The 25,732-nt window shown below is 47.2% G+C and overlaps 2 protein-coding genes and 1 pseudogene across 3 annotated transcripts in view; all 3 read right to left on the bottom strand.

Moving 5' to 3' along the window:
• The window catches only part of LOC309550814, a 567,902-nt pseudogene that overhangs the window by 128,422 nt on the left and 413,748 nt on the right, over positions 1 to 25,732 (bottom strand). The window lies entirely within an intron of this gene.
• LOC309549090 (uncharacterized protein) overlaps positions 1 to 25,732 on the bottom strand; it is a gene marked incomplete at both ends in the record, with an annotated part of 143,098 nt that overhangs the window by 115,079 nt on the left and 2,287 nt on the right. The gene's annotated exons all lie outside the window — the stretch shown is intronic.
• The window catches only part of LOC309548616 (uncharacterized protein), a gene marked incomplete at both ends in the record, with an annotated part of 254,414 nt that continues 232,972 nt past the window's right edge, over positions 4,291 to 25,732 (bottom strand). Inside the window, one exon of the mRNA XM_082248593.1 lies at positions 4,291 to 4,656. Coding sequence (XP_082104719.1) covers positions 4,291 to 4,656 — 366 coding nt within the window. The remainder of the gene's footprint in view (positions 4,657 to 25,732) is intronic.

Here is a 25,732-nt window from a genome sequence, read left to right as displayed (position 1 = left end):
ATTGCCGGTTAACGCTGGATTGACTCTGTGACTTTGCCTTTGACTATGGAATTCCTTTCTAGCTCCCTGAGGTACTCTTTCCTGAGATAGCTATTTGTACACATTTGCTTTACTGCTGAACGCTTTAGGGCCCACACTGGCACCCCCTTTACTTCCCTATCTTCAGGGTTTGGACAATTGACACCCCCTTTCACTCCCACAACTATTTGTTAGCTGGCTCCTGGATCCCTTTGACCTTCTGGAGTGGTCCCCTCTCTTAGGCAGACCCCTGGGCAGATCTTAAGTACTCACGATACTGTTTTTCCTGAAGGCCTCTGCCCAGCAGCTCCACTTGGTCAGCAACACTCTGGATCCCTCTCTGCAGCGCAGCTCAACCTCCGGTCCCCTAGGCTGACTGCCTGGACCACCTTCACTCTCTGACAGGAGGAGAGAAAGCCATTACCTCTCCTGTGACTGATGCTCCTGCCAAAAGACGCTCTGTCACATGCTCCCTCAGGATTTATTTCCAATCCCAGGGTGCACTGCGGCAAACTCCGCCCACTGAGACAGTCATAAACCCTGGTGTGCTATTAGCAAGGTTTCCTCCACCGTCCAACAAGATCCCTTATTGGACCCAGTGGGGAGACTGCCCAGACTCAACAGACACACCTGGAAACATGTGACAGACTAGCTGAGAATTCAGGCCCCCCTGATAAGCAGACAGGGCCATATATGTTTTACCTAGCACCTACCAAGGAGGGTGCTACACGTGCTGTTATCTGGCCCTTGAGGCACGATTTCTCCCACTGACATGAATGATGGGGCAGAATTCCTTCCATTGGCACCAACAATGGGGCATAATTCCTCCCATTGGCACCAACGATGGGGCACTGCATTACATTAACTGACAATTGTGCGGTCGTGCGACGATGTACCCAAATAAAATTGATGTCTTTTTTTTCCCCAAATCGAGGATTATTTTGGTAGTATTTGATCACCTCTTCGGTTTTCATCTTTTGTGCTATAAACAAAAAAAACGGATGATTTGGAAAAAAAAAACCTCCCAAAAAAAATAAGTTTTACTTTCTGCTATAAACATCTAATAAAAAAAATGTAAAACTTCATCAGTTTAGGCCAATATGTATTCTGCTACATATTTTTGGTAAAAAAAAGATCCCAATATGCATATATTGATTGGTTTGCGCAAAAGTTATCGCGTCTACAAACGGTGGGATTTTTTATGGAATTGTTATTTTTTTATTTTTTCTAGTAATGGCGGTGATCAGCGACTTATAGCGGGACTGTGACATTGCGGTGGAAAAGTCGCACAGCTAACTGATACTTTTTTGGGACCAGTGACACCAATACAGTGAAAAAAATATAAAAGAAATATGCACTGTCACTGTACTAATGACACTGGCAGGGAAGGGGTTAACATCGGGGGGCAATCAAAGGGTTAAATTTGTTCCTAGGGAGTGCTTACTCACAGTGGGGGAGGTGCTTTATCTGTGGGAAGGCAGAGATCAGTGTTGCTGCTTAGCAGAATCACACAGGAAGCTACGGTTGCCACCTTTTCTTTAAGCCAAACCCGAACACTTTAGCCGCGCACGGCAACATTTATTTTTAAGGGGAAACGCTGAAGACTCTGATGTAAAGGAGAACTCTAATATAAGGGGGTTTCTGCTCACCAAACCTCCCACTTACATCAGAGTTCCCAGGGTTCTCTCTTTAATTAGGGTTCCGAAAGCCCCCCTTTCATCAGTGTCTACATGGCACCCCTTAAATCTTACCTTAGCGTACTCACTCACTTAGAGGCAGGAGAAAGAAGGGAGAGCGGGAGGAGACTTCAGTCATAGACATTGGATGGTGAGCTCATTCACCCGAGGATGGAGGCTCAGGCATCAAAGCCTTTCATCCACTGTGTATCTGCCAGTTGCTGAGCTTCAAATGTTCAGCCCACACATCCCTTTCCTGAGGCACAGAACGCCAGGGATTGGAGTGTGGGTGGGCAGACAGATAGGAAGGGGTGGGAGGAGGAGGAGTAGATCAAGCCCTTTCTCCTCTCCTGTCTGTGTATGGGGGTGAGGCCGGTGTGAACCTCTATGCACTCAGGGGTTGTGGTACTTGGTTACTTGGGGAGCCACAGTCCATTTTGAATATTGTGTCCGGGATTCAGGTGGCCTGAAACCCAAACACATGATTCAAAACCCAAACTGTCTGGGTGAATCCCGGATGGGTGGCAACCCTACAGGAAGTGCCAGCTAGTGTAGTTTTGGGGTTAAAGGGTTTTAGTAGCAAAGGATTAAAAACACTCCAAAGAGGTAAGATATACAAGTGCTTATCTGGTGGCAGAGTCTGTGGATGTGGATCCTCCTAGAACCGTCCTGCAGGACCGCTATCACCTATTCAAGCTGCTGAGCAGAGAGATGGCTGGCTTGGGAGCCTGGAGGAGCCAGTGTGGAAGACACAGCGGAAGTGACGTCACCGGAAGGATAGGAGGTACCAGATGAGAAGAGAAGCAAGGCTATGCATGCAGAGTATTTTGCTCCTTCTACAGGCCTTTCCTCTTAGTCTATACAGAACCAGTCACAACTCTGAGGACAGCAGCCGCAGGTGGTCCCATGCATTCCTTTATTGTACCCCCATAACCAAAGACCAGTGGCATTTTATGGAATACCCTCTACCCTGATCATTGGTATTTTTAAATATTTATTACTGGCTGGACTATATATAATCTCTGTGCGCCAGTATCTCCTTCCTCCATTAGCAGAAACACAGGATCTCCATCTTCCCTACTAACAGAATGGTGATCTGCCTTGTTTACATTGGCAGACAACTGTTCAGCCTCTCTCTGGAACGATTGCCGGGTGCCGGTGGACATCATGTCCACTGGACCTGCTGATTGACTCTCGCTGTGTCCAGCGGGAGCTGAGTGCCAGCAGCATGCGTTGACGCCCCAGACCCGAAAATGCAGATGATGTAGAGGTACGTGATTCTGTGCCCAATGGCCACCCTGCCGGAGTACATGTATGTGGGTGGACCAAAAAAAGTTTCTCTGATAAAGAGACCTGGTGGATTACATGCAGAACTCCTGGGCCCAGCTGAGGACATTTAGGGCCTTAAGATTGAAGATGTGGTGGATGTCTCCTTTTGGTTTGGGAACTGTGGACAGAGAAGAACTCCTGGAACTCTTCTGGCCTTAGCTCAGTGAGATAGAGTTTGGAAGACTAATGTCATAGACAGGTTGCCAACAAGTTTCGGGCTTTAGAAAGGGCCTCCAATGGCTGTCAATGTGGTGCCTTCTCCACTCTCGATCTCACTAATAAAACCCCAATGGATGACTCTCTATGAACTGATCACATTCCAATCACCGATCATCTAATCATTGGTAAAAAAGAAGACTCGGCACAGAATATTGTACGAAGAGTTTTTATTGGACAAGATAAGAATAAGCGATTACCACACAGTAATGATATGAATAAAATAAAGCTTAAATCTTTTATACTAGAATTAACAAATGTGTCAAATGTATTAATAATCATACATTGGTTGGACCAATAAAAAGCCGGCTACTTCAATAAATCAAGCTCATGTATTGTCATGATTTCCTGCCAACCCCACAGCGGGTCAGAGGGCGATGCGGGTGTAAACCAACCCCGAGTGGACTGTGGTGGTTTCACATTTGTTTATGGACTAAACAGTTCCACCCGTTACAATCCAGCGCCCATTTCCCGTAGTACCAGCAGGGGGCGCACTCTGATGTTTCATTATATTTCCTTTATTAGTAAACTTTCCCGCACTCTGAACATGAAAACGGAGCCTCTAATATAAGTGTGAATTCTTTGCTGTTTGAAACGTACATAAGGAGTGAAACATTTCCCACACTGAACATGAAATAGGACGCTCGCCCGTATGAACTTTCTGGTTTCTAAGAAATAAACTTTTCTTTGGAAAACATTTTCCGCACTTGAAACATTAAAAAGGGCGCTCACCTGTGTGTAAGTAGATGCTCTTATGCCCTGTACACACGTGCAGATTATCTGCAGACTTTTGTCTGCAGACTTACCTTTTCTATGTAGTGCAAGGGCCTGCCGGATTGCATACAAATTGAAAGTGTTTAGGTTTGACCTCATATTATATGGTTTTGGTAAGTCTGCAGACAAAAGTCTGCAGATAATCTGCACGTGTGTATGGGGCATTAGTTAAACATTTCCCACACTCTGCACAAGATTAGAGACGCTCGCCTGTATGAACTTTCTGGTGTCTAACAAGTAAACATTTGAGCGCAAAACAATTCCCGCACTCTGAACATTAACAGGGAGGCTCATCTGTGTGTATTCTCTGATGGCTAAGAAGGTTTCTTTTTCGATTGAAACATTTCCCGCACTCTGAACATGAATAGGGACGCTCACCTGTGTGTGTTCCCTGGTGGCTAAGAAAGCTACTTCTACGATTAAAACATTTCCCGCACTCTGAACATGAATAGGGACGCTCACCTGTGTGTATTCTCTGATGGCTAAGAATGCTACTTCTGTGATTAAAACATTTCCCGCACTCTGAACATGAATAGGGACGTTCACCTGTGTGTATTCTCTGATGGCTAAGAAGGCTACTTCTATGATTAAAACATTTCCCGCACTCTGAACATGAATAGGGACGCTCACCTGTGTGTATTCTCTGATGGCTAAGAAGGCTACTTCTATGATTCAAACATTTCCCACACTCTGAACATGAATAGGGACCCTCACCCGTGTGTGTTCTCTGATGGTTAAGAAGGTTTCTTTTATGATTAAAACATTTCCCGCACTCTGAACATGAATAGGGACCCTCACCCGTGTGTGTTCTCTGATGGTTAAGAAGGTGTGTTTTATGATTAAAACATTTCCCGCACACTGAACATGAATAGGGACGCTCACCTGTGTGTATTCTCTGATGGCTAAGAAAGTTTTCTTTACGATTAAAACATTTCCCGCACTCTGCACATGAATAGGGACGCTCACCTGTGTGTATTCTCTGATGGCGAAGAAGGGTTCCTGTATTATTAAAACATTTCCCGCACTGTAAACATGAATAGGGACGCTCCCCTGTGTGTATTTTCTGGTGCTGAAGAAGGTTTCCTTTCTGACTAAAACATTTCCCGCACTGTAAACATGAATAGGGACGCTCCCCTGTGTGCATTCTCTGATGGCTAAGAAGGCCACTTTGCTGTTTAAAACATTTCCCGCACTCTGAACATGAATAGGGACTCTCTCCTGTGTGTATTCTCTGGTGCTGAAGAAGGCTACTTTTGTGTTTAAAACATTTCCCGCACTCTGAACATGACAATGAATTCTCTCCTGTATGAACCCCTTTATGGTATAAAGAAGATTCCCTGAGATGAGATGGTTTCCCGCACCCGTCGGCACTGTCAGATATTAGAGGACTATGTGAAGTATCAGGAGATTCCAATGATCTCCTCCAATGGTGAGGTCTGTCATGTATATTATGAGGAACGGGATTTACTTCTGGAGAAGATGCCATGTCATTATCTTCTGTAGTCACATCTTCCTCCGATGTCCTTCTATTCCCACCACAGAGTCCGTCTGTCAGAAGACAAGAAAAATTACCAAGAGTTTTCCACACTCATATACACTGCTCAACACTTTATAATCAGAGTATAGCATCAAGTCAGGGAAACTCCTGGGATATTCATCTGGTCAGTGAAGTAGCAGAGGGGGTTGTTACCAACAGGTGCACTAGATGGGCAACAATGAGACGACCTCCGAAACAGGAATGGTTTTACAGGTGGAGGCCACTGACATTTTCCCTACTCATCTTTTCTGAGTTTTTTTTTCTTTTTAAATCAGAAAAAGTTTTATTATAAAGAAAGAAAAGTCCATTCCATTCGGTACACAATATTCCCGCTTTGTACACTCATAGACACAGCGATCGTAACCTTCATATATAGTCACTCCTGCATGTTTCCATTCCCCACCTCCACTGACTCCACCCACTCCCCCAAAATCTCACTGACTCCACCCACTCCCCCAACATCTCCTTGGCCTGCACCTTATCCCGTTCCCTCCTGTTTATTCATTCCTAGGACTCATCTTTCTTTTTTTTTTTATTATTTTTGATTTTTAAACAAAAGTAAAAATAACACAAAAAAATCAGACAAGAAACAAAGAAGGCAACCAAAACAACTCCCCATCCCCCCAACCTCAGTGCAATGCTCAAGTACTACAATACTTATAGGAAAATGCAAAAAGGAGAACCTCCCAGGAGAACCTCAACGCGGCAGAGTCTCCCCCACACAGACTCTCACCCAGGTCCATACCCCAACCTCCCCCACCCTCTCACCACTGCTTGTCGTCTGATAGGCATAGACTTCATTTGTTACCTCCCTAAGTATCAGGGGACCTCAACTCACCCCTCTAAGGTGACCGTCACCGGTCACCTTCACCGGTGGCAGACCACAATCACCTCCGAGAAGAGTAGATGGCCTCTCAGTCCAACCCTGCCATATAACGCATCCTCTACTCAGGTATGTGGCTTTGTAAAAACGGCAGCATCTCGTTCACTGGTGACTTCCAATACTCCACTGATGGCGCTTCGCCCTTCCCCCGATGTAGAAGAATAGCCTTGCACGCATAGAAAAGAGTAACCAGGACTTTTTTTCAGTGGGAACGTGGGGGGAACGCAGTTCCGGCACCTCCAGCACTGAGTTTATGTGCAAGGGGTGTGGGGTGTGCTGGAAGGTCTATTGATGTTGGCTGCTAGTGGATCTATTGTCACTGGTGGGGATTTGTTTTTGTGTGAGGGTCTAATGTTGCTGGTAGGGGGGTCTATTTTTTCTGAGGGGTCTTATGTTGCTAATCTATTGTTGAGGGAGAGGTCTATTGTTGCTGGCTGCTGAAAGGTCTTATGATACTGGCTGCTTGAAAATCTGTTGTTGCTGCTGGTGAGGTCCAATGTTGCTAGGGTGAATCTTTTGTTGCTGGTTGTGGTATTCTGTTCTGGGTGGTCAATGTTATATTGTGTGGGGATCTGTTGTTGCTGGGGTGTGGTCTATTGTTATGTGGGGGATCTATTGTTGCTAGGGTGAGATCTATTGTGCTGCAGGGGATCTGTTGCTGGGGTGGAGTCCATTGTTGCGGGGGGGGGGTCTATGGTTGCTGGGGGGGTCTATTGTTGCTGGCTGCAGGGGATCTATTTTACTGCTTTTCTTGTTATCAATATAAAATTCCATACAAATTATTTAGCACCACAAAATGATTCTTGGTTTTGTATTCTCTAAATGGGGCGGTACTGGGAGGTGGGTTGGAACCAAGGGCCGGTGCTCAGAGGTGGGAAGGGGGCGGAGACAAGGGGTGACTCACAGCTTAGGGGGGAGTTCCTGCACCTATTCTCTGAGAAAAAAAGCCCTGAGAGTAACCAACAATAAAATTCTTTGTGCTCCAAGAGATTCCATTTCCTCCACCAAACCCAGCAAACACACTGTCAGCGTCAAACACACCCTCAATGTGGTCCTAGGACTAATCTTTGAAGTGTTAATTCTTGTGGACCAAGGCAAGGGGTATCCAATCACATGTCCCACAACTTTTCAAATTTACCCGGAGATCCACGTCTTTTAAAGATGTAGCGCCCTCCTAGTCAGGTGCTAGAAAGGGAGTGTAGTTTTGCCTCTGTCTGCCTATCGGAGGAGCAGCAGGTAAATTCTATATTGCACTCTGCTTATCAGGGATCAGGATCTGGGAGTTAGGTCTTCTCAGTGTGCCCAGTGTGTGATTCATCTGGTCTAAGGGAGTGTCCCCAGCTTATCCAATAGGGAGGCACATTGGATGCTGGAGGAAACCTGGCCAATGACACACAGGCTTTTGATACAGCCCCAGAGATTGGCACAGATGGGTTGTCTCAGTGCATTGTGGGGCAGGGTATAAAAAGCCACTGGCACATGAGGTAAGTAGAAAAGTCCCGGAAGGTGGCTGCCTCCTCTTCTGCAGCAGTTGGTGATGGTCACAGGCCTGGTGAGCCAGTGGTGTGAGGCTGAGCCCAGAGGTCCAGGAGAGCTGACTGGAGGAGTTGGGGCACTGTGAGAATCTGGAAAAACAGTATGGTGAGTACAGAGGATCTTGCCCAGGGTTCTGCCAAGGAAGGGGACCACTCCGGAGTGTGTAGTCAGTGGACGGGTGTCGGCAAGTGCATAGAAAGGGGGTACTGGGGGGAGTACCCTGAGGAGAAACACAAACAGGAACACTTACCCCAGCTTTATTCAAGTGGCAGGATGAAGTAGCAGCCTTGCCGCATTCTCAAGATAGAAGTCCTCTGAATTGTTCAACAGTTGGAGTATCTCACTCATCCCTTCTCCTATCCCAATATGAAATAAAACCACAAAACAACCCCTAGACTGATCATTGACTGAGCCAAGAACATAAAGTGTTAAGATTTCTGCAGGCAGTTGCTACAGGTAACCCAAGGGAATCCTTCAAGTGTGAAAATTCAGCAGTCCTCTAGGGGGCAGTGCTAAACATTATATACCTTTCATTTATTCAAGAAGGCTTGGGGGGGCCCCCGTCCCTTGACTCTTTCCAACCACAACCCCACATAGGCACACGCTCATTCATCCGACTCCTTGCTGGTGAGCGTCTTAGCATTTTTTTTGCTATCTTAGTAAATTGAGGCCTCTCTCTGTGGGATTTCCCCCTTCTCTTTCACTCTCTCATATTCTTTGCTTGCCTGACTTTCCTTTCTTCCTCTCTCATACCATCTCTGTCTCCCCTCTTTTTATCTCCATTCTCTTCATACCCCCGCCCCCTCTTACCCTCCCCTACCTCTTCCTAACCTCACTTCCCAACCTTCCCCTCGTCCTTCTTAACACATGGATAACATCAGGATCCTCTGGATCAATGCTAAGGGACTTAATGTCCCGGAAAAGAGGCAATTTTTGTTGAACGATTTAAACGATCTAAAATTGATATCACCTTTGTACAGGAGACCCACTTCAGGGATGACAAGCTTCCACTATTTAAGAACCATTTTTTCCACTTGGCCTACCACTCTACTAACCCGGAGGCTAAATCAAAAAGGGCCTCTATCGTTTTCTTTTTAGTACAGTACCATGGACACTGCGCACATATTCTAAAAGACCCCAATGGCCGATTTCTGTTTCTGAAGGGCAATGTTGTGACGTCAGAGTGACTTTGACCACCTATTATGCTCCCAACAGCCAGCAGGATGCGTTCATTACTAGAGGTATGGAGAAGCTCCTGGAGTTCTCTGAGGGTCAACTAATTATTGAGGGAGATTTTAATATCCCTCTAAATCCTTCGGAGGATACATCTCTGGGATCCTCCTCTGTCCCCCCCCTGGCGTCTGCAAACGTATTGCAAAGTCCCTCCATAGTGCACAATTGATAGATGTTTGGCGCCTGATGCATCCCGGAGAACGAGACTATTCTTTCCATTCCTCACCTCACCAACTATACTATTTCTTGATGCCGCATTGTCAATTACACGCAATCCGTGACTCTTTAATAGGCTCTATTACATGGTCCGACCATGCCCCTGTTATACTTTTACGCACTAAAAGACTTTCGATGGTCTTGAACCCGGATGTGGAGACTAATGAAAGCCTACTCCAAGATGAGGCTGGTTTGACAGATGTAGAGAATTAGACCATTTCTTTTAGACTAACACCATTGCAGATACTGACCCTGGAATCATTTGGAAGGCACACAAGGCAGTGATTCGTGGGGTGCTCATAAAGCATGGCTCCTGGATCAAAAAACAGCGTACAGCACAACTAGACTCCTTACTCCAAGCTTTGCATGCATTGGAGTCCCATCACAAACACGCTCTGTCACTCCTCTCTCCTCAGAGGTAGAACTTATGACTCTACGTAGGCAAATTGATGACCTTTACTTTACAAAGCGAAGGCAGCCATGCAAATTTGTCATAAAATGTCATGAGTCGGGAAATCAGTGTGGCAGACTATTGGCTAGATCCCTCCAAGAAGAAACCTATTATCTCCCGCACAGGTCAAAAAGCCACGTTACCTAGACATATCACACAAGAATTTAAATCCTTCTATGCCTCGCTCTATATCTTACATACCCCAACCCCCAACAGACCCATATAGAGGAAAACCTGCTCTCTTTCTGGATGCCCTGGTTGTCCCAACACTGACAGTAAATCCCTAGAGCAGGGGTGTCGAACTTAATTTCATTGCGGGCCGCATCACCATTATGGTCGCCCTCAGAGGGCCGGTTCTATCTGTAGCCCACCACTATCAGAAGTCAAGAGACCTCCAACCTCCCTTACATCACAGTGCACTACCTTTACCATGTGCTGCTGCTGGGTAGAACATGGAGGCAAAGCTGGGAAGCAGCAACTGCAGGGTCTGGGGGAAGGCTGGAGTCAGCTGCCAGAGTCTGCTGAATGCCGAGACCAGTGGAGGCAGGGGGTGCTTTGGCTGCAGAGAGGTCCAGGATCTGTAGGAGGAGTTGTGACCTCCTCTCTGCTGCGTTGGGGGGTCCTCTCTGCAGCTGCAGGGGGAAGCACAGGATTTGGCAGAGGAGTTCTGTCCTCTCTGCTGCCGTCTGCTGAGACAAGGTGGGGGTAGAGATGAGGGAGATGCAGCAGCTGCAGGAGAGGTGCAAGGGCCACATGAATTAGCCTGGAGGGCCGGATTTGGCCTGCGGGCCTTGTGTTTGACACCTGTGCCCTAGAGGATCCCATCACCTTGGCTGAACTAAAACAGGCCATAGGTGGTTCCAAAGTGGGGAAGGCTCCCTATGGGTTTACCATCCAATATTATAAAACACTCTTGCCGTCACTTGCACAGTTTATGGCTGACATGTTTAATACATGGGGCTCTGGGACATATATCCCCAAGGAGACTTTACAAGCTCACATTTCAGTCATCCCAAAAGAGGGAAAAGATCTTACCTCCTGTAGTAGCTACCGACCCATTTCCTTGCTAAATGTCGATTTTAAACTGTTCACCATAATCCTTCAACTAGGATCCAACAACACCTGACGCAACTGATCCATTTAGATCAAGTTGGATTTGTGCCTACACATGAGGCAAGGGATAACACAACCATGGTCCTCAACCTCCTACATGTAACCACCAAGACCCGCACACCCTGTGTCCTCCTAAGCACAGACACCGAGAAGGCCTTTGAGTAAATCAGCATTTTATGTTTGCAGTACTTTGACATGTTGGCATCGGCAACACCATGCTAAATTGGATCTCACAGATCTACTCTGCCCCTGTCGCCCAGGTTAAGGCAAACGGTGTCTTATCAGACTTCTTCACAATTAGAAATGGGACAAGACAGGGGTGCCCTCTGTCACCCTTACGCTTCGCATTATCACTAGAATCCTTTTTATGTAGAATACGCCTCCACCCGGATATCTCAGGCATGACTGTTGGGGCGACCCATCAGAAAATATCAGCGTATCCAGACGACATGTTATTTTCCCTCATGAATCCCATAATTTCTCTACTGAATCTTCTTCACGGGTTTGAGGCATATGGCACTCTGTCCAATCTAAAAATGTACTTTACTAAATCTGAAGCTATGGGAGTAGGCTTATCAAACCCCCTCCTCCACCAACTGGGATTGAATTTTAAGCCAAAATGGACGAACTCCGCGCTGAAATACCTGGGCACTCTCATATCACCCAAATTGTCACACATCTTCACGCTCGACTTTCTTTCCCTCCTAAATAAAGTCCACATTCTATAAGATAAATCAAAATCTGATCTCCATTCATGGTTTGGGAGATGCAACATTATTAAATTTGCATACTCCCCAAGTTCCTATACCTCTTTCAAGCACTTCCGATATCCATCCCTTCGCATTACTTTACACAAGAGGACACCCTACTAGCGGATTTTATCTGGGCACATAAGGGACCTAGGCTATGTAGGAGACTACTCTTGCTTCCTAAATGACCAGGTGGACTGGCAGTGCTGGACTTATGCAAGTACTGTCAGGCTACACAAGACTCAGACTGGTGTCGTCATGGTGAAGCAAAGCTTTGGCCCAGATTAGAACAGGCCCAATGCGACATACTCCTTGTCACGATTCGCCACGCCTACGGCGACTAGCTAACCGAGATGTAGTTTTGTGACTGGGGAGTATAAGGGAATAGGGGAAATTCCTACTGAGTAATAAGACTAGCTTTGACACTTTCACAGCCCGCACTGCCTTTGGTCACCACTAGAGCGAGACTCCACTCCAATCCAGCTGGCTGACCACACACAGGCAGATACAAATCTTACATACAATCTGGTGCACTGTAAGGGTTGGGGAGCAGTCTAGCAATTATCACACACTACTAGGATTCCTCCAGCTATCCTACAAGCTAGAATCCCTGTATTAATCACTCTTCCCACTGTCCCCACACCACAAACGATAGCCTGCCACCACCCAACAGTTTGTCCGCAGACTGGTCTGCTGGGACACCACACACATGCAGATCTCCGTCAGTCACTTATTAATTTTATAATTTAATATCCCGAATGTGGGCAGTGCGTAAGAAATATATACAAAGCAAAAGGAGTTACACACACGCAGATCTCCGTCTGGTTTACAATCTGCCAACACGCAGTGCAATTGCATACCGATTGGCATGTAACGTAGACCAAGCAATTAGGCACTAAAATGCAACAATCTCTTCAGAGATATGAGTCCTAGCTTAGTACACAGAAGTCACTTATTAATTTTATAATTTAATATCCCGAATGTGGGCAGTGCGTAAGAAATCTATACAAAGCAAAAGGAGTTACAAAAAAAGATAAAGACACACAATTGGCAATTTGCTATGAAAATAAAAAGGAATAAAACAGAAATAAACTTTACCAAAGCTTATCCCTTGGCAGAAGCATACTGGAAATCGTATGGGGACTCCCCAATTCAGAATTGGCTTCAAGGAAGAACAATGTCTATTCTCAGGTTCCCCAATTTATTGGAATATGGATGTGGGCTGGACTTTAGCCCTTGGCCAATCAACCCCAAGGGGTTGTCCCCGTCTCAGCCCACAGGAGGTTTTGTGTTCTGAACTGATGTAATGTTCTGGTACCTCTGGTACCCTTGTTCCATATTCCTCTCTTACTAAATTGCGTCCCATCTTGTTATCCAAGAGACGCATACACCTTTAAGACCGGATAACATCATTGCTGAGCGCCGCTATGAGCGGCTATTTCAATCGCCGGCTTTCTCTCACTCATTGCTCGTTCAAACCACATGTTCACCGCACCTTCTCCTGTGAAGTCGGAGCTGCTGACATTTCCCTTTGCTGAACTGAAGCCGGAACCTCGCTGCTGATCCGTATCTCGCTACGGGATCACCTCTCTCTAAAGGACACTGTTACTACTAACCTATCTAAGTGATAAGTACCCCACAGGGGATTCCTTACTAACCAATCTCCTACTGTAATCTACTGCAATTACCAGGACTATCTGTATCTATCTATTCATTATCATCTGCATAGACAGTTAGCTCTTGGGACTACCTTCAACTATCCTTGCACTAGGTTACTCTGTCTAAGTATACTCCATCTGTGTCCTCTTACCATCTGCACTATACTTGACATCAGAACCTATCTGCTTTACCATCACCTGCAACTCTCCTAATACTACTCTTAGTGCTCACCATACAATAGCCTGTCTCTCATCTATACATTCTCATATATTCTATCCCTCCATTAAACATCTGATTGAGTATATGTATATTGCATAACAGGCTGTGCACTGTGATGAAGTCCTGAGAGTTGGATATGTTTGTTCAACAGAATCTCTACAAGGCTACTGAGTGTAATAATTCTGCAGCTGTAAATCCATCCACTAACAAAAACGCATGAACGTTACAGATTGAACGAGCCTTAAAAAAAAAATATGGATTCAGCAGAATTACCCACTCATGTACTACAATTAAAACAGCAAGTAGATGCATTGATCCTTGCGCTTACAGAGGTACAAAACGAAAATCAGACCTTGAGACAGCAGGTTGGCCGTCTCACACAGCTTTCTGCTGCTCAGCCCCGTGAGCCTAAGATAAACCCTCCTCTAGTGTTTTCTGGTGATCGGAGCAAATTTCGTGAATTTAAAAACGCATGTCGATTGCTTTTTTTGTTAAAACCTCTAACCTACACCACTGACCACATTAAGGTTTGTACCGTCATCTCCTATTTAACGGGTGAACCCCGGGCCTGGGCAGACGCTCTCTTTGAAAAGGATGATCCACTCCTTAATTCTTACCCTTTATTTCTAGCACAACTCGCTAGTTTATATGAAGACCCCAATAAGCAGAGTACCGCTGATACCCAATTACGGGCCTTAAAACAAGGAAGGAGACCTGTTGAAGATTTCGTGGCAAATTTTAAAAGATGGTCCCCTGATTAAGGGTGGAACGACACATCTTTGAGAACGCAGTTTAGACTCGGCCTATCTGAGGCCGTTAAAGACGAGCTCGCCCGAGCGGATTTACCTGGCACTCTAGAAGGACTGATACAGACCAGTATCAATATTGACAGACGACTACGAGAAAGAAAGGCTGAGAAGATGGGCTCACCATTTTCCAGTCCTTCTCGGATGTTGCTTGCTGACCCTACTCCTATGGAAGTAGGAATGATACGCCCACCTCTGACCCTTTCTGAACGTGCCAGGAGGAAAACCGAACATCTTTGCATGTACTGCGCATCCCCGAATCATTTGATAAGCGGCTGTCCCCTTGTCCGCAGAAAAGAGGGTGAGTGTTCAAATGTCTTGCTAGGGGGACTCACAACTTCCTTTTCTAATCCTTATCTTTTTGTTCATTTAACATTGCAGTGGGACCAAACTAGGATCACCACCAAGGCTATGATCGACACAGGATCTTGTGGAAACTACATTGACATTTGTTTTGTCTCCCTTAATAAAATACCTATTGTTTCAAAACCCAAACCTGTCTCCGTTAGTTTTATTAACGGTACCCCTTTATCCTCTGGTCCTATCACCAGTCAGACACAGGCACTCCTTGTAACTGCTGACGAGTCTCATGTGGAGACCACCACCTTTGATGTATTAACTTCACCACATTTTCCAATCATTTTGGGACTTCCCTGGTTACACATACATCAACCAATCATCGATTGGAAAACAAGAACGCTAGCCTTCTCTTCTCACTATTGTGAAACGACGTGTAATCTCCCCACATATGATAGGATCCTGTCTGTAGTGCCGGATGACATTATACCCAAGTGTTATCAGGATTTATCTGAGGTTTTCCTTGAGAAAAACGCTCAAATGCTACCTCCCCATAGGGACTATGATTGTTGTATCGATCTACTCCCTAATAGCAAGTTGCCTTTCGGACATGTTTATCCTCTCTCACAGGATGAACTCTCTCATCTTAAGGAGTATCTGGATGAGAGCTTGGCAAAAGGATTCATCCGACCTTCTACTTCCTCCACTGCTGCTGGACTCTTCTTTGTCCGCAATAAGGATTCTAGCCCTAGGCCTATCATTGATTTCAGACAATTAAATGCCATTACAATAAAGGATCGTTATCCTTTACCTCTTATTCCTGAACTTATCGAACAGGTGCGTGGAGCTTCTTTCTTTTCAAAATTGGACCTAAAAGGGGCATACAATTTAATTCGAATCCGTAAAGTTGGTGAATGGAAGACGGCATTCAGAACCAGATATGGACTGTTTGAGTACCTTGTAATGCCATTTGGGCTATGTAATGCTCCCGCAGCATTCCAACGGTTTATAAATGAGATATTCAGAGACTTGCTTGATGTTTGTGTTGTAGTATATTTGGACGATATACTTATCTATTCTCATTCCTTACCTGAGCACATAAAACATGTGAGACTTGTGTTGTCAAGGCTACTTGCACATAACTTATATGTTAAATCAAAAAAATGTTTGTTTCATAAAGAGGAGGTACTATTCCTAGGATATATTATATCTAAAAATTGAATCAAAATGGACATGAGCAAAATATCCTGCATTCTGGATTGGCCTGTGCCAACCACTCGCAAAGCATTACAAAGGTTCCTAGGATTCTCTAACTACTATAGGAAATTCATTAAGAACTTCTCTGCGATTGTGAAACCTCTCACACAACTCACAAGCACGAAGAAACCATTTAATTGGTCAACAGAAGCAAATGGAGCATTCTGTCTGCTGAAATCAAGCTTTACTACTGCCCCCATACTATGCCATCCAGACCCATCCCTTCAATACATCTTGGAGGTAGATGCGTCAAATATGGCAGTAGGAGCAGTTCTCTCACAACGACCAACAAACACCTCACCTCTTCACCAAGTTGCTTTCTTCTCAAAGTCATTAAGCAGCCCCGAGGTGAACTACCCAGTAGGTGAGAAGGAGTTACTAGCCATAAAACTGGCGTTAGAGAACTGGCGACATCTACTTGAGGGCACTCAATTGCCAATCCTGATATATACTGATCACAAAATCCTTCAATACCTTCAGACTAATAGAACTCTTTCCCACCGGCAGGTACGGTGGTCGTTATTCTTTCTGAGATTTAATTTTTTAGTGACTTACACGCCCGCAGACAAAAATAAAAAAGCGGATGCACTTTCACGACTAGCCGAGAAAGATTGTACCGAGGTTCCCTCAGTTCCTATAATACCACTTGAACATATTATCGGTGTCGTTCGCTCCCTGAAGGAAGAGATTTTGCACAGCATAGGACTGGACTCACCTCCACCACAACTAACTACTGACGCAGAAGGCTTCCTCTACTACAACGATAAATTATACATACCCCCTACTATGCGAACCAAGATCTTGGAATTGTCGCATGATGTACCTATGGCAGGACATATGGGTATGACTAAAACTTTCAATCTACTTACTAGGCAGTTTTGGTGGCCAGACATGAAGACAACCGTAAAAAAGTTTGTTTCATCTTGTGATATCTGTGCAAGGTCTAAAATTGACAACACGAAACCATCGGGGTTACTTTGTAGTTTACCGATACCCCAGGTTCCGTGGGAAGTGGTATCCTTAGACTTCATAGTGGAACTACCACCTTCCAAAGGATTCAACACCATCTTGGTGTCAGTGGACCATCTGACCAAGATGGCACATTTCACTCCTATCTGAAAACTACCTTCATCCAAACAAACAGCGGAATTGCTTGTGAAACATGTCTTTAAGTTACATGGTATTCCAAAAACACTGCTGTCTGACCGTGGTTCACAATTCATCTCAAAGTTTTGGCTAGCTCTATGTCAGATACTACGAATAGAGCGTAAACGTACTTCTCCCTACCACCCTCAGACCAACGGACAGACAGAGAGAGTTAACCAGTGCATTGAACAGTATCTGCGTTGCTATACTTCGTATCTACAGGATCATTGGGCAGATCTCCTCCCGCTAGCGGAATTCGCCTATAACAACGCGACTCATAGCACTACTAAACAAAGTCCATTTTACCTAAATTATGGGTTTCATCCCACACTCCTTCCTCCACGTATCTTGCCATCAAGTAATCCAGTGGCATCTGATTATCTTGCCCAGATAAAGGATTCTCTGGGATTACTCAACAATACCATATCCCATGCTCATAGCCAACAAAAGAAGTACTACGACCTCCGTAGGAAACCCTCTCCCCAATATGCCATTGGGGATCTTGTTTGGCTTTCTACAAAAAATCTGAGATTAAAAATCCCTAGTAAAAAACTTGGACCTCTATTTCTGGGACCTTTCCCAATAGAGAAGCTTATTGGAAAAGCTGCAGTACAACTCACATTACCAACGGACCTCAAGATACATCCCATCTTCCATGTGTCGCTACTGAAGCCCCATGTTCCTAACCAAGGAATAAGGCCTACTATCTCACCTCCACCTCCTGTACAAGTGGAAGGTGGAGAAGAATTTGAGATAAAAGAGATTTTGGATTCCCATTTCCATAGAAGAAGACTCCAGTATCTTGTACGATGGAAGAACTATGGGCCCCAAGATGACACCTGGCTGGATACCTCCGATATACATGCCCCTAGACTGATTCGCAATTTCCACTCGAAATATCCAGAAAAACCAGTTCTAGAGGCCTTCCGGAGCCGGCCTTAAGGGGGGGTACTGTAATGTTCTGGTACCTCTGGTACCCTTGTTCCATATTTCTCTCTTACTAAATTGCGTCCCATCTTGTTATCCAAGAGACGCATACACCTTTAAGACCGGATGACATCATTGCTGAGCGCCGCTATGAGCGGCTATTTCAATCGCCGGCTTTCTCTCACTCATTGCTCGTTCAAACCACATGTTCACCGCACCTTCTCCTGTGAAGTCGGAGCTGCTGACATTTCCCTTTGCTGAACTGAAGCCGGAACCTCGCTGCTGATCCGTATCTCGCTACGGGATCACCTCTCTCTAAAGGACACTGTTATTACTAACCTATCTAAGTGATAAGTACCCCACAGGGGATTCCTTACTAACCAATCTCCTACTGTCATCTACTGCAATTACCAGGACTATCTGTATCTATCTATTCACTATCATCTGCATAGACAGTTAGCTCTTGGGACTACCTTCAACTATCCTTGCACTAGGTTACTCTGTCTAAGTATACTCCATCTGTGTCCTCTTACCATCTGCACTATACTTGACATCAGAACCTATCTGCTTTACCATCACCTGCAACTCTCCTAATACTACTCTTAGTGCTCACCATACAATAGCCTGTCTCTCATCTATACATTCTCATATATTCTATCCCTCCATTAAACAACTGATTGAGTATATGTATATTGCATAACAGGCTGTGCACTGTGATGAAGTCCTGAGAGTTGGATATGTTTGTTCAACAGAATCTCTACAAGGCTACTGAGTGTAATAATTCTGCAGATGTAAATCCATCCACTAACAAAAACGCATGAACGTTACAACTGACCAGAGTTGAATTGGCCCAGAACGGCACTGACCGCTGAATCAGGGATAGGAATTCTGACACCAGCGTATCGGTTTGATTGCGACAGTACCAAACACTGCCTGCCTGCCGCAATCAGGCGCCATATAACGGTTTTGTGCAATTCTCTCGGATTCCACACCCGCTACTATTACAGATTTACATGTACTTGTAGCCCACAAGAAGGAATTATTTTCATCTCTCTGCCACTAATATTTTAACTTTTATGAGAGACAAAATACATTCCTTTGATCTGATAATAGCAATAAACGCTTGCAGACTGTTGGGAGCCTATCGTCACCCCCAAGATGACTGGCAGTTTTCTTTGAAGCTTCCAGAAGGTGACAATTCTCTTGTTTACTGGTATGGGAGACTTTAATTGGCACCCACGTGTCAACTTTATACCAGAGACCAGCTGTGTTCTTTCAAATGCTAATAAAAGGACATATGTGTATGACTGATAATAAATACTATTTCTTAATAGCCCAAAGTGACACTAAATCTACAATTCTATTATTTCTACAGATCACTTCATATCTCGCTAATGCAAAGCTACCCTTACTCTTACATTTATGTTACACCCCTTCATAGAACTCCATCTTGCCACCATTCACTACCAGACTCCATAAGACGCCATCCCCTCATAGGTCACACGATAAGAACCTGCTCTAAATTATTCACACAACTTCCACTTTCCCCAACGCACTCGCCGCTGACACCCATACTGGGGAATCCCCAGTTTACCCCGGGCTACCAAAATAAAACAGTGAACGCAACACACAACTTACACCCTTCGAAGAACATTGCTCTCAAAACAGAATACTGACACAGGTATTATCCACGCGACCTATGCATTACTGATCACACCCCAGGGGACTTACCAACCCCCATTCTTAACGCTAAGAGGGAACGAGCATTAGACTGTAACTTTAATCCAGACCAACAAAATCACATCATTCCATTTACATCATCCATCTGCATGTAAATACAAGAAACCAACTTCAAACTTCTAACAAGGTGGTACCACACGCCGTCAAGGTTGAGCAGGTTCTTCCCCACACACACTGATCAGTGCTGGAGATGCCAGGAACGGCCGGGGGACACTCCTACATGTTTTTTGGTTGTGTCTTAAACTAGTGGAGTTCTGGAAGACAGCACGTGAAATGTCTCAAAGGTTTATAAACCGACCGCTCCGCAATGACCCTGCTCTCTTCCTTCTCCATGCCTGTAACATCCTGGCCCAGACCTATAAACATTCCGTCATTCGTCACCTTCTAAATGCTGCTAAAATGTGCATCCCTCTTAAATGGAAAAACCCACAGGCCCTGACTGTTGGCATATGGCTCAAAAAGGTCGAAGAAATAAATAGAATGAAAAAACTGAATTTTTGTAAAATCTTACCTGTAAAATTCCTTTCTCTGAGTCCTCCGACAGTCGCCGCCTCTTCATATTCGTCACATATGGGGTATTAGACTTTGCTCCGAAGGAGTAGCTAGGCAACAGAATATGTTAACAATAAAGCTTTAACATATCCCACCCTCAAGGGGTGGTCCCCTCAGTCAATACCCTCCTACTTCCTGCAACCATATCTCAGTTTTAGTGGAATAGCAGTAGAGTATACATTCAAACCCCAAAAGAGGGGCGGGGGCGGCGACTGTCGGAGGACTCAGAGAAAGGAATTTTACAGGTAAGATTTTACAAAAATTCCGTTTTCTCTTACGTCCTCCGACAGTCGCCGCCTCTTCATATTCGTCACATATGGGGACGTCCCAAAGCAGTGCAAACATGAGGGGTGGGAAACGCATCCGCGCCGAAAGGCAACGCAGTCTCCACATCAAAGAAAGGAACCTTACCAAAGGAAGGAAACCAGCTGGGCAACAGCAAAAATAAGTGCTCAACAGGAGCAACAACCCAGGAAAAGACAAAAAAACCAGGGGATACAAAAAACTATCCCAACAGCCAGGAGTCCCCAACAAGGGACCCTATGGAACAGCCGCACTAAGAACCTTGCGGCCAAAGGAAGCATCCGCCGATGCCTGAACATCTACTTTGTAGAATTTTGTGAAAGTGTGTACGGTCGACCAAGTCGCCGCCTTACACACCTGGGCTACAGAAGCCCCATGACGGCAGGCCCAAGACGTACTCAGTGATCTAGTAGAGTGCGCCTTCACAGGCACAGGGGGAACCTTCCCCTGCAAGGCATAGGCCTGTTCAATGGTCTGCCTGATCCATTTGGCAATGGTAGAGGCGGAAGCCGCCATGCCCTTCCGAGGACCCTCTGGAAGAACAAACAAGGAGTCAGTCTTACGAAAAGACTCAGTCGATTTAAGGTAAACCCTTATCGCCCGAACAACATCCAGAGAGTGCAATCTCACCTCCTTCGGATGTTTAGGCTTCGTGCACAACGAAGGCAAAACAATATCCTCGTTAAGATGGAATTCCGAAACTCGTTTCGGTAGAAAAGAAGGATTAGGTCGCAAGACCACCTTATCCAAATGAACAACCAGGTACGGAGACTTGCAGGACAAAGCCGCCAGTTCCGACACTCTGCGAGCCGAAGTGATCGCCACCAAAAAGGCGACCTTTTTGGACAACATAGACAACGAGATCTCCCTGATCTGTTCAAAAGGAGCACGTTGTAACACAGATAGAACTAGATTCAAGTCCCAAGGGGGCAAAGGATCCCTCCTAGGAGGAACCAGATGCCGCACACCCTGAATAAAAGTGCCAACCAAGGAGTTGGAAGCCACGGGACGTTGAAACAGAACGGCCAGCGCCGACACCTGACCCTTAATCGTAGCCAGCGCCAAACGCTGATTGACACCCGTCTGAAGGAAAGACAGCACACGGGAAACCGAGTACGTGCGGGGTGAAAACCCCCTGGACTCACACCAGGCAAAATAGGCCTTCCAAGTACGGTAATAAACCTTCCCCGAGGAAGACTTCCTCGCGTTGATCAAAGTATGAACGACCTCTGGAGAGAGACCCTTCTCCTTCAGGACCTCGGTCTCAACAGCCAGGCCGTCAAAGCCAGCGACTGTAAAGCAGGATGGTAAATCGGTCCTTGAGACAGTAGATCGTCTCGAAGAGGCAGACGCCAAGGAGCGTCGACCGCCAGATTCACGAGGTCTGCGTACCAGGACCGGCGAGGCCAGTCCGGTGCCACAAGAATCACCGTGCTGCGTTCCGAGTGCAACCTGCGAAGGAACCTGGACAGCAACTGAATCGGTGGGAACGCGTACATCAGCCTGTACTGATGCCACGGGGCCACTAACGCGTCCGACGCGTCTGCCCGAGGGTCGCGCGTCCTTGCCACGAACCTCTTCACCTTGTAGTTGAGGCGAGACGCGAACAGGTCCACATCTGGAAGACCCCACTTCGCGCACAACATCTGGAAGACAGCCGGGTGGAGAGACCATTCCCCCTGATCCAGGGTCTGGCGACTCAGATAGTCCGCCTGCCAGTTCTCCACTCCCGGAATGTGAACCGCCGTTATCGCCGGGACATGAGCCTCGGCCCAAGACAGAATGTCGGCCACTTCTCGAGCCGCTCGGGCACTCCTGGTGCCCCCTTGGTGGTTGATGTAGGCCACCGCCGTGGCATTGTCCGTCTGCACCCGAACCGGGCAGCCCTGCAACCGGTCCGTCCAGCGATGAAGACAGAGCCTTATCGCACGCAATTCCAGAATGTTGATCGGAAGGGAAGACTCCCCCTCCGACCAGGTCCCCTGGGCGGACAGAACGCCCAGAACACCACCCCAGCCCGACAGGCTGGCATCCGTGGTGATTATCGTCCACGAGATCGGACGAAACGACTTGCCCCCGGACACCAACGGGGACTGGAGCCACCACAGAAGGTTTTCCCTGGTGCGATGACTCAACGAGATCTGAAGATCCAGAGATTGAGGTCGCCCGTCCCACCTGGACAGGATCTCCGCTTGGAGACCCCGCGTGTGAAACTGCGCGAAAGGAATCGCCTCGAAGGCCGAGACCATCAATCCCAGACATCTCATACCCGTCCGCAGAGACGAGTGTGGAACGTCCCTGAGGGACCCGACTTCCTCCTGAAGAGTCCTGAGTTTGTCTTCCGGCAGGAAGACCTTCGCCTGCACCGAGTCCAGTATCATTCCCAGATAGGGGAGACGAACCGACGGACTCAGTGTCGACTTTGGAACATTTATCGTCCAACCGAACTCCTGCAGAGTTTGCATTGTGACAGACAGGTCCTTCTCCAGACCCTGTCTGGTCGCAGACCGAACCAGAATGTCGTCCAGATACCCCAGGACAGAAATGCCCTGGGCTCTCAATAATGCCAGAACCGGTGCAAGCACCTTGGTGAAGACCCGCGGAGCCGAGGCGAGCCCAAAGGGCAACGCCACAAACTGGTAGTGATCCTCCGCAATGGCAAATCGAAGGTACTTCTGATGACCCTCGAATATGGGGATGTGAAGGTACGCATCCTTCAAATCGATGGAGGCCATGAATTCCCCCGGAACCAGGGCAGCCACCACCGAGCGCAGGGATTCCATGCGGAACTTGCGAACTCGCACAGAGCGGTTCAGAGCTTTCAAGTCCAGAATCGGACGAACCTTGCCCTCCTTCCTGGGCACGGTGAACAGATTGGAATAAAACCCCCGAAATCTGTCCCGATGAGGCACCGGAACCACCACTCCCTGAGCCCTCAGGTCCCGCACCGCCAGGTGCAGATCCCGCAGGCGCTCTGGAGACAGTTGAAGATTTGAGGGAAAAAATCTGCTCTCCGGCCGAGAGAGAAACTCGATCTTGTAACCAGATCGAACGATTTCCAGAACCCATCTGTCCCTCACACGGGCCAACCAGGGCTGAAGAAAACCGAGCAAGCGTCCCCCCACCCCAAAACTGGGTGAGGGCGCCCCTTCAGGCCGAACTGTTATGGGCCGCAGGTCCGGATTGACCGGACTTCTGTTTCCCAGACCAGGGCTTCTTCTGAGAGCCTTGGCCCTTGAACGGTTTGCCCTTGTAGTGCGGCCGAAAGGCACGAAAGGACCCCTGAGGGGGCCGAAAATGAGCATGCTTCTTCCCAGAAGCCCCCTTAGCCTTGGGGAAATGGGGCAAGAGAGTGCTCTTACCCCCGGTAATCCCCTTAATCAACACATCCAGGGACTCCCCAAAAAGGCGAGACCCATCATAAGGCAGATTGGCTAAGGTTTTACGTGAAGATTGGTCCACCGACCAACATTTCAACCAAACCAGGCGGCGAGACAACACCGCCACGCTGTGCACACGCGCGGCCAACGGAATCAGGTCCAGGTCCGCATCACACAGATACATGACACCCTGGTGGATCTGATCCACCATATCCAGGGTCGCCGCCGAGGCCGAATCGGCCACTAGGACGCGCCTAAGCATCTGCGTCCAACTTGCGATCGCCTGGGCCGCCATGAGAGAAGCAAACAGAGCCTTAAGCATAGAACCCGTAACAGAATAAGTATGACGGGCAAGAGACTCCAGTCTCCTATCCGTGGCATCACGGAAAACAGGGGATCCCTCTGCAGGGATCGCAGTGGCTTTGTTCAAAACCGCAATAGCATGATCCACTGGCGGAGGCACACACCACCGTTCATCAGTGGCAGGCGAGAAAGGATAACGCAGCTTAAATTTACTTGGTACCGCAAAAGGCTTGCGCAAATCGCGCCATTGGTCCTTAACAGCGCGCTGAAAATCAGCATTGCAGGGAAAAACCTGCGGCGTCCTGCGTTTTCTCTGCGTCCCATAAGCCGCCAAGGCAGCTGGGGGACACACCTCGTCCTGCAAACGTAGCGTCTGCTTAATGGAAGCAATCAACTCATCCATGATTGCAAGCTCTTCAGGCGAGCCAGGGGGAGAATTATCAACCCCCTCAACTTCAGCCTCTACCTCAGACCCCACTAGATCAAGAGAGGAGCGGGACCCCGATAGGGGGGTCCCCGCCAGAACAGCCCCATCACCTTCACCCTCAGAATCAGAGGACAGAGCAACTCTGGGCCGTTTAGTAGATTGAGCAGCCACCAGCATTTGCACCTGTGCAGCAAGGCCAGCCACAATAGTGGCTAAATCCCCCCCTGGGGGGGAAACAGCGGTCCCCTGGCTTTCCACCAATACTGTGGGAAACTTGCCCTCCTGAGAATCCATTGCCCCTGTATGCCAGACAACCAAGGGTTAACTGCCCCCTTACAGCAAGCGCGGCAAGCGCAGCCCACCGCACCACACTCAGGCACAATGAGACCCCCACAGGGAATATACAGACTGAATACAGGCAATGGAACACAGGAATAGAAGGATAAAACCTGAGGAGACTCCGCTGCTGCTGCTGCCTCGATCGGTGCTTCCAGGAGAGAGGAAGTGATGCTGCCAGGACGCTCTATGTAAGCCTATGGAGGCTACAAGAAAATGGCCGCCGTGCATGTAAACCATGCGGCCGGAGCGGGCGCCGGTAAAATGGCGTCGTTTGGCGCCGAAATCGCCGCTCCACAGTGCATAAAATCACACACAATATTATCCCATTATATGGATACATGTTAGATCGCCGCAGCGATCGCTGTATATGCCCCCACATGCCATTAAAAACATGCCCCACAGCACACAGCTCCTCACACTGCCCAGCCTGACATACTCAGTGTCATACAGCTCCCCCCCCCCCTTGCAGCCCACAGCATGCAGCCGAGAGATAGGGAGACAAGCAGTGTGATTAAAGGCAGGTTACACAGTCCCAGACTGAGACCCCCCCCAGACAGACAGGTCCCCACATAGATACACTTACCTCACATGGCGTGGGGAACCCGCACAGGCGAACAAGCCGCTGCACATGAGGCAGGGAGAGTCG

The sequence above is a fragment of the Pelophylax lessonae genome (assembly GCF_965119305.1).
Source record: "Pelophylax lessonae genome assembly, chromosome: 1".
Lineage (NCBI taxonomy): Eukaryota > Metazoa > Chordata > Amphibia > Anura > Ranidae > Pelophylax > Pelophylax lessonae.
This window is presented reverse-complemented; position numbering and strand designations above follow the sequence as displayed.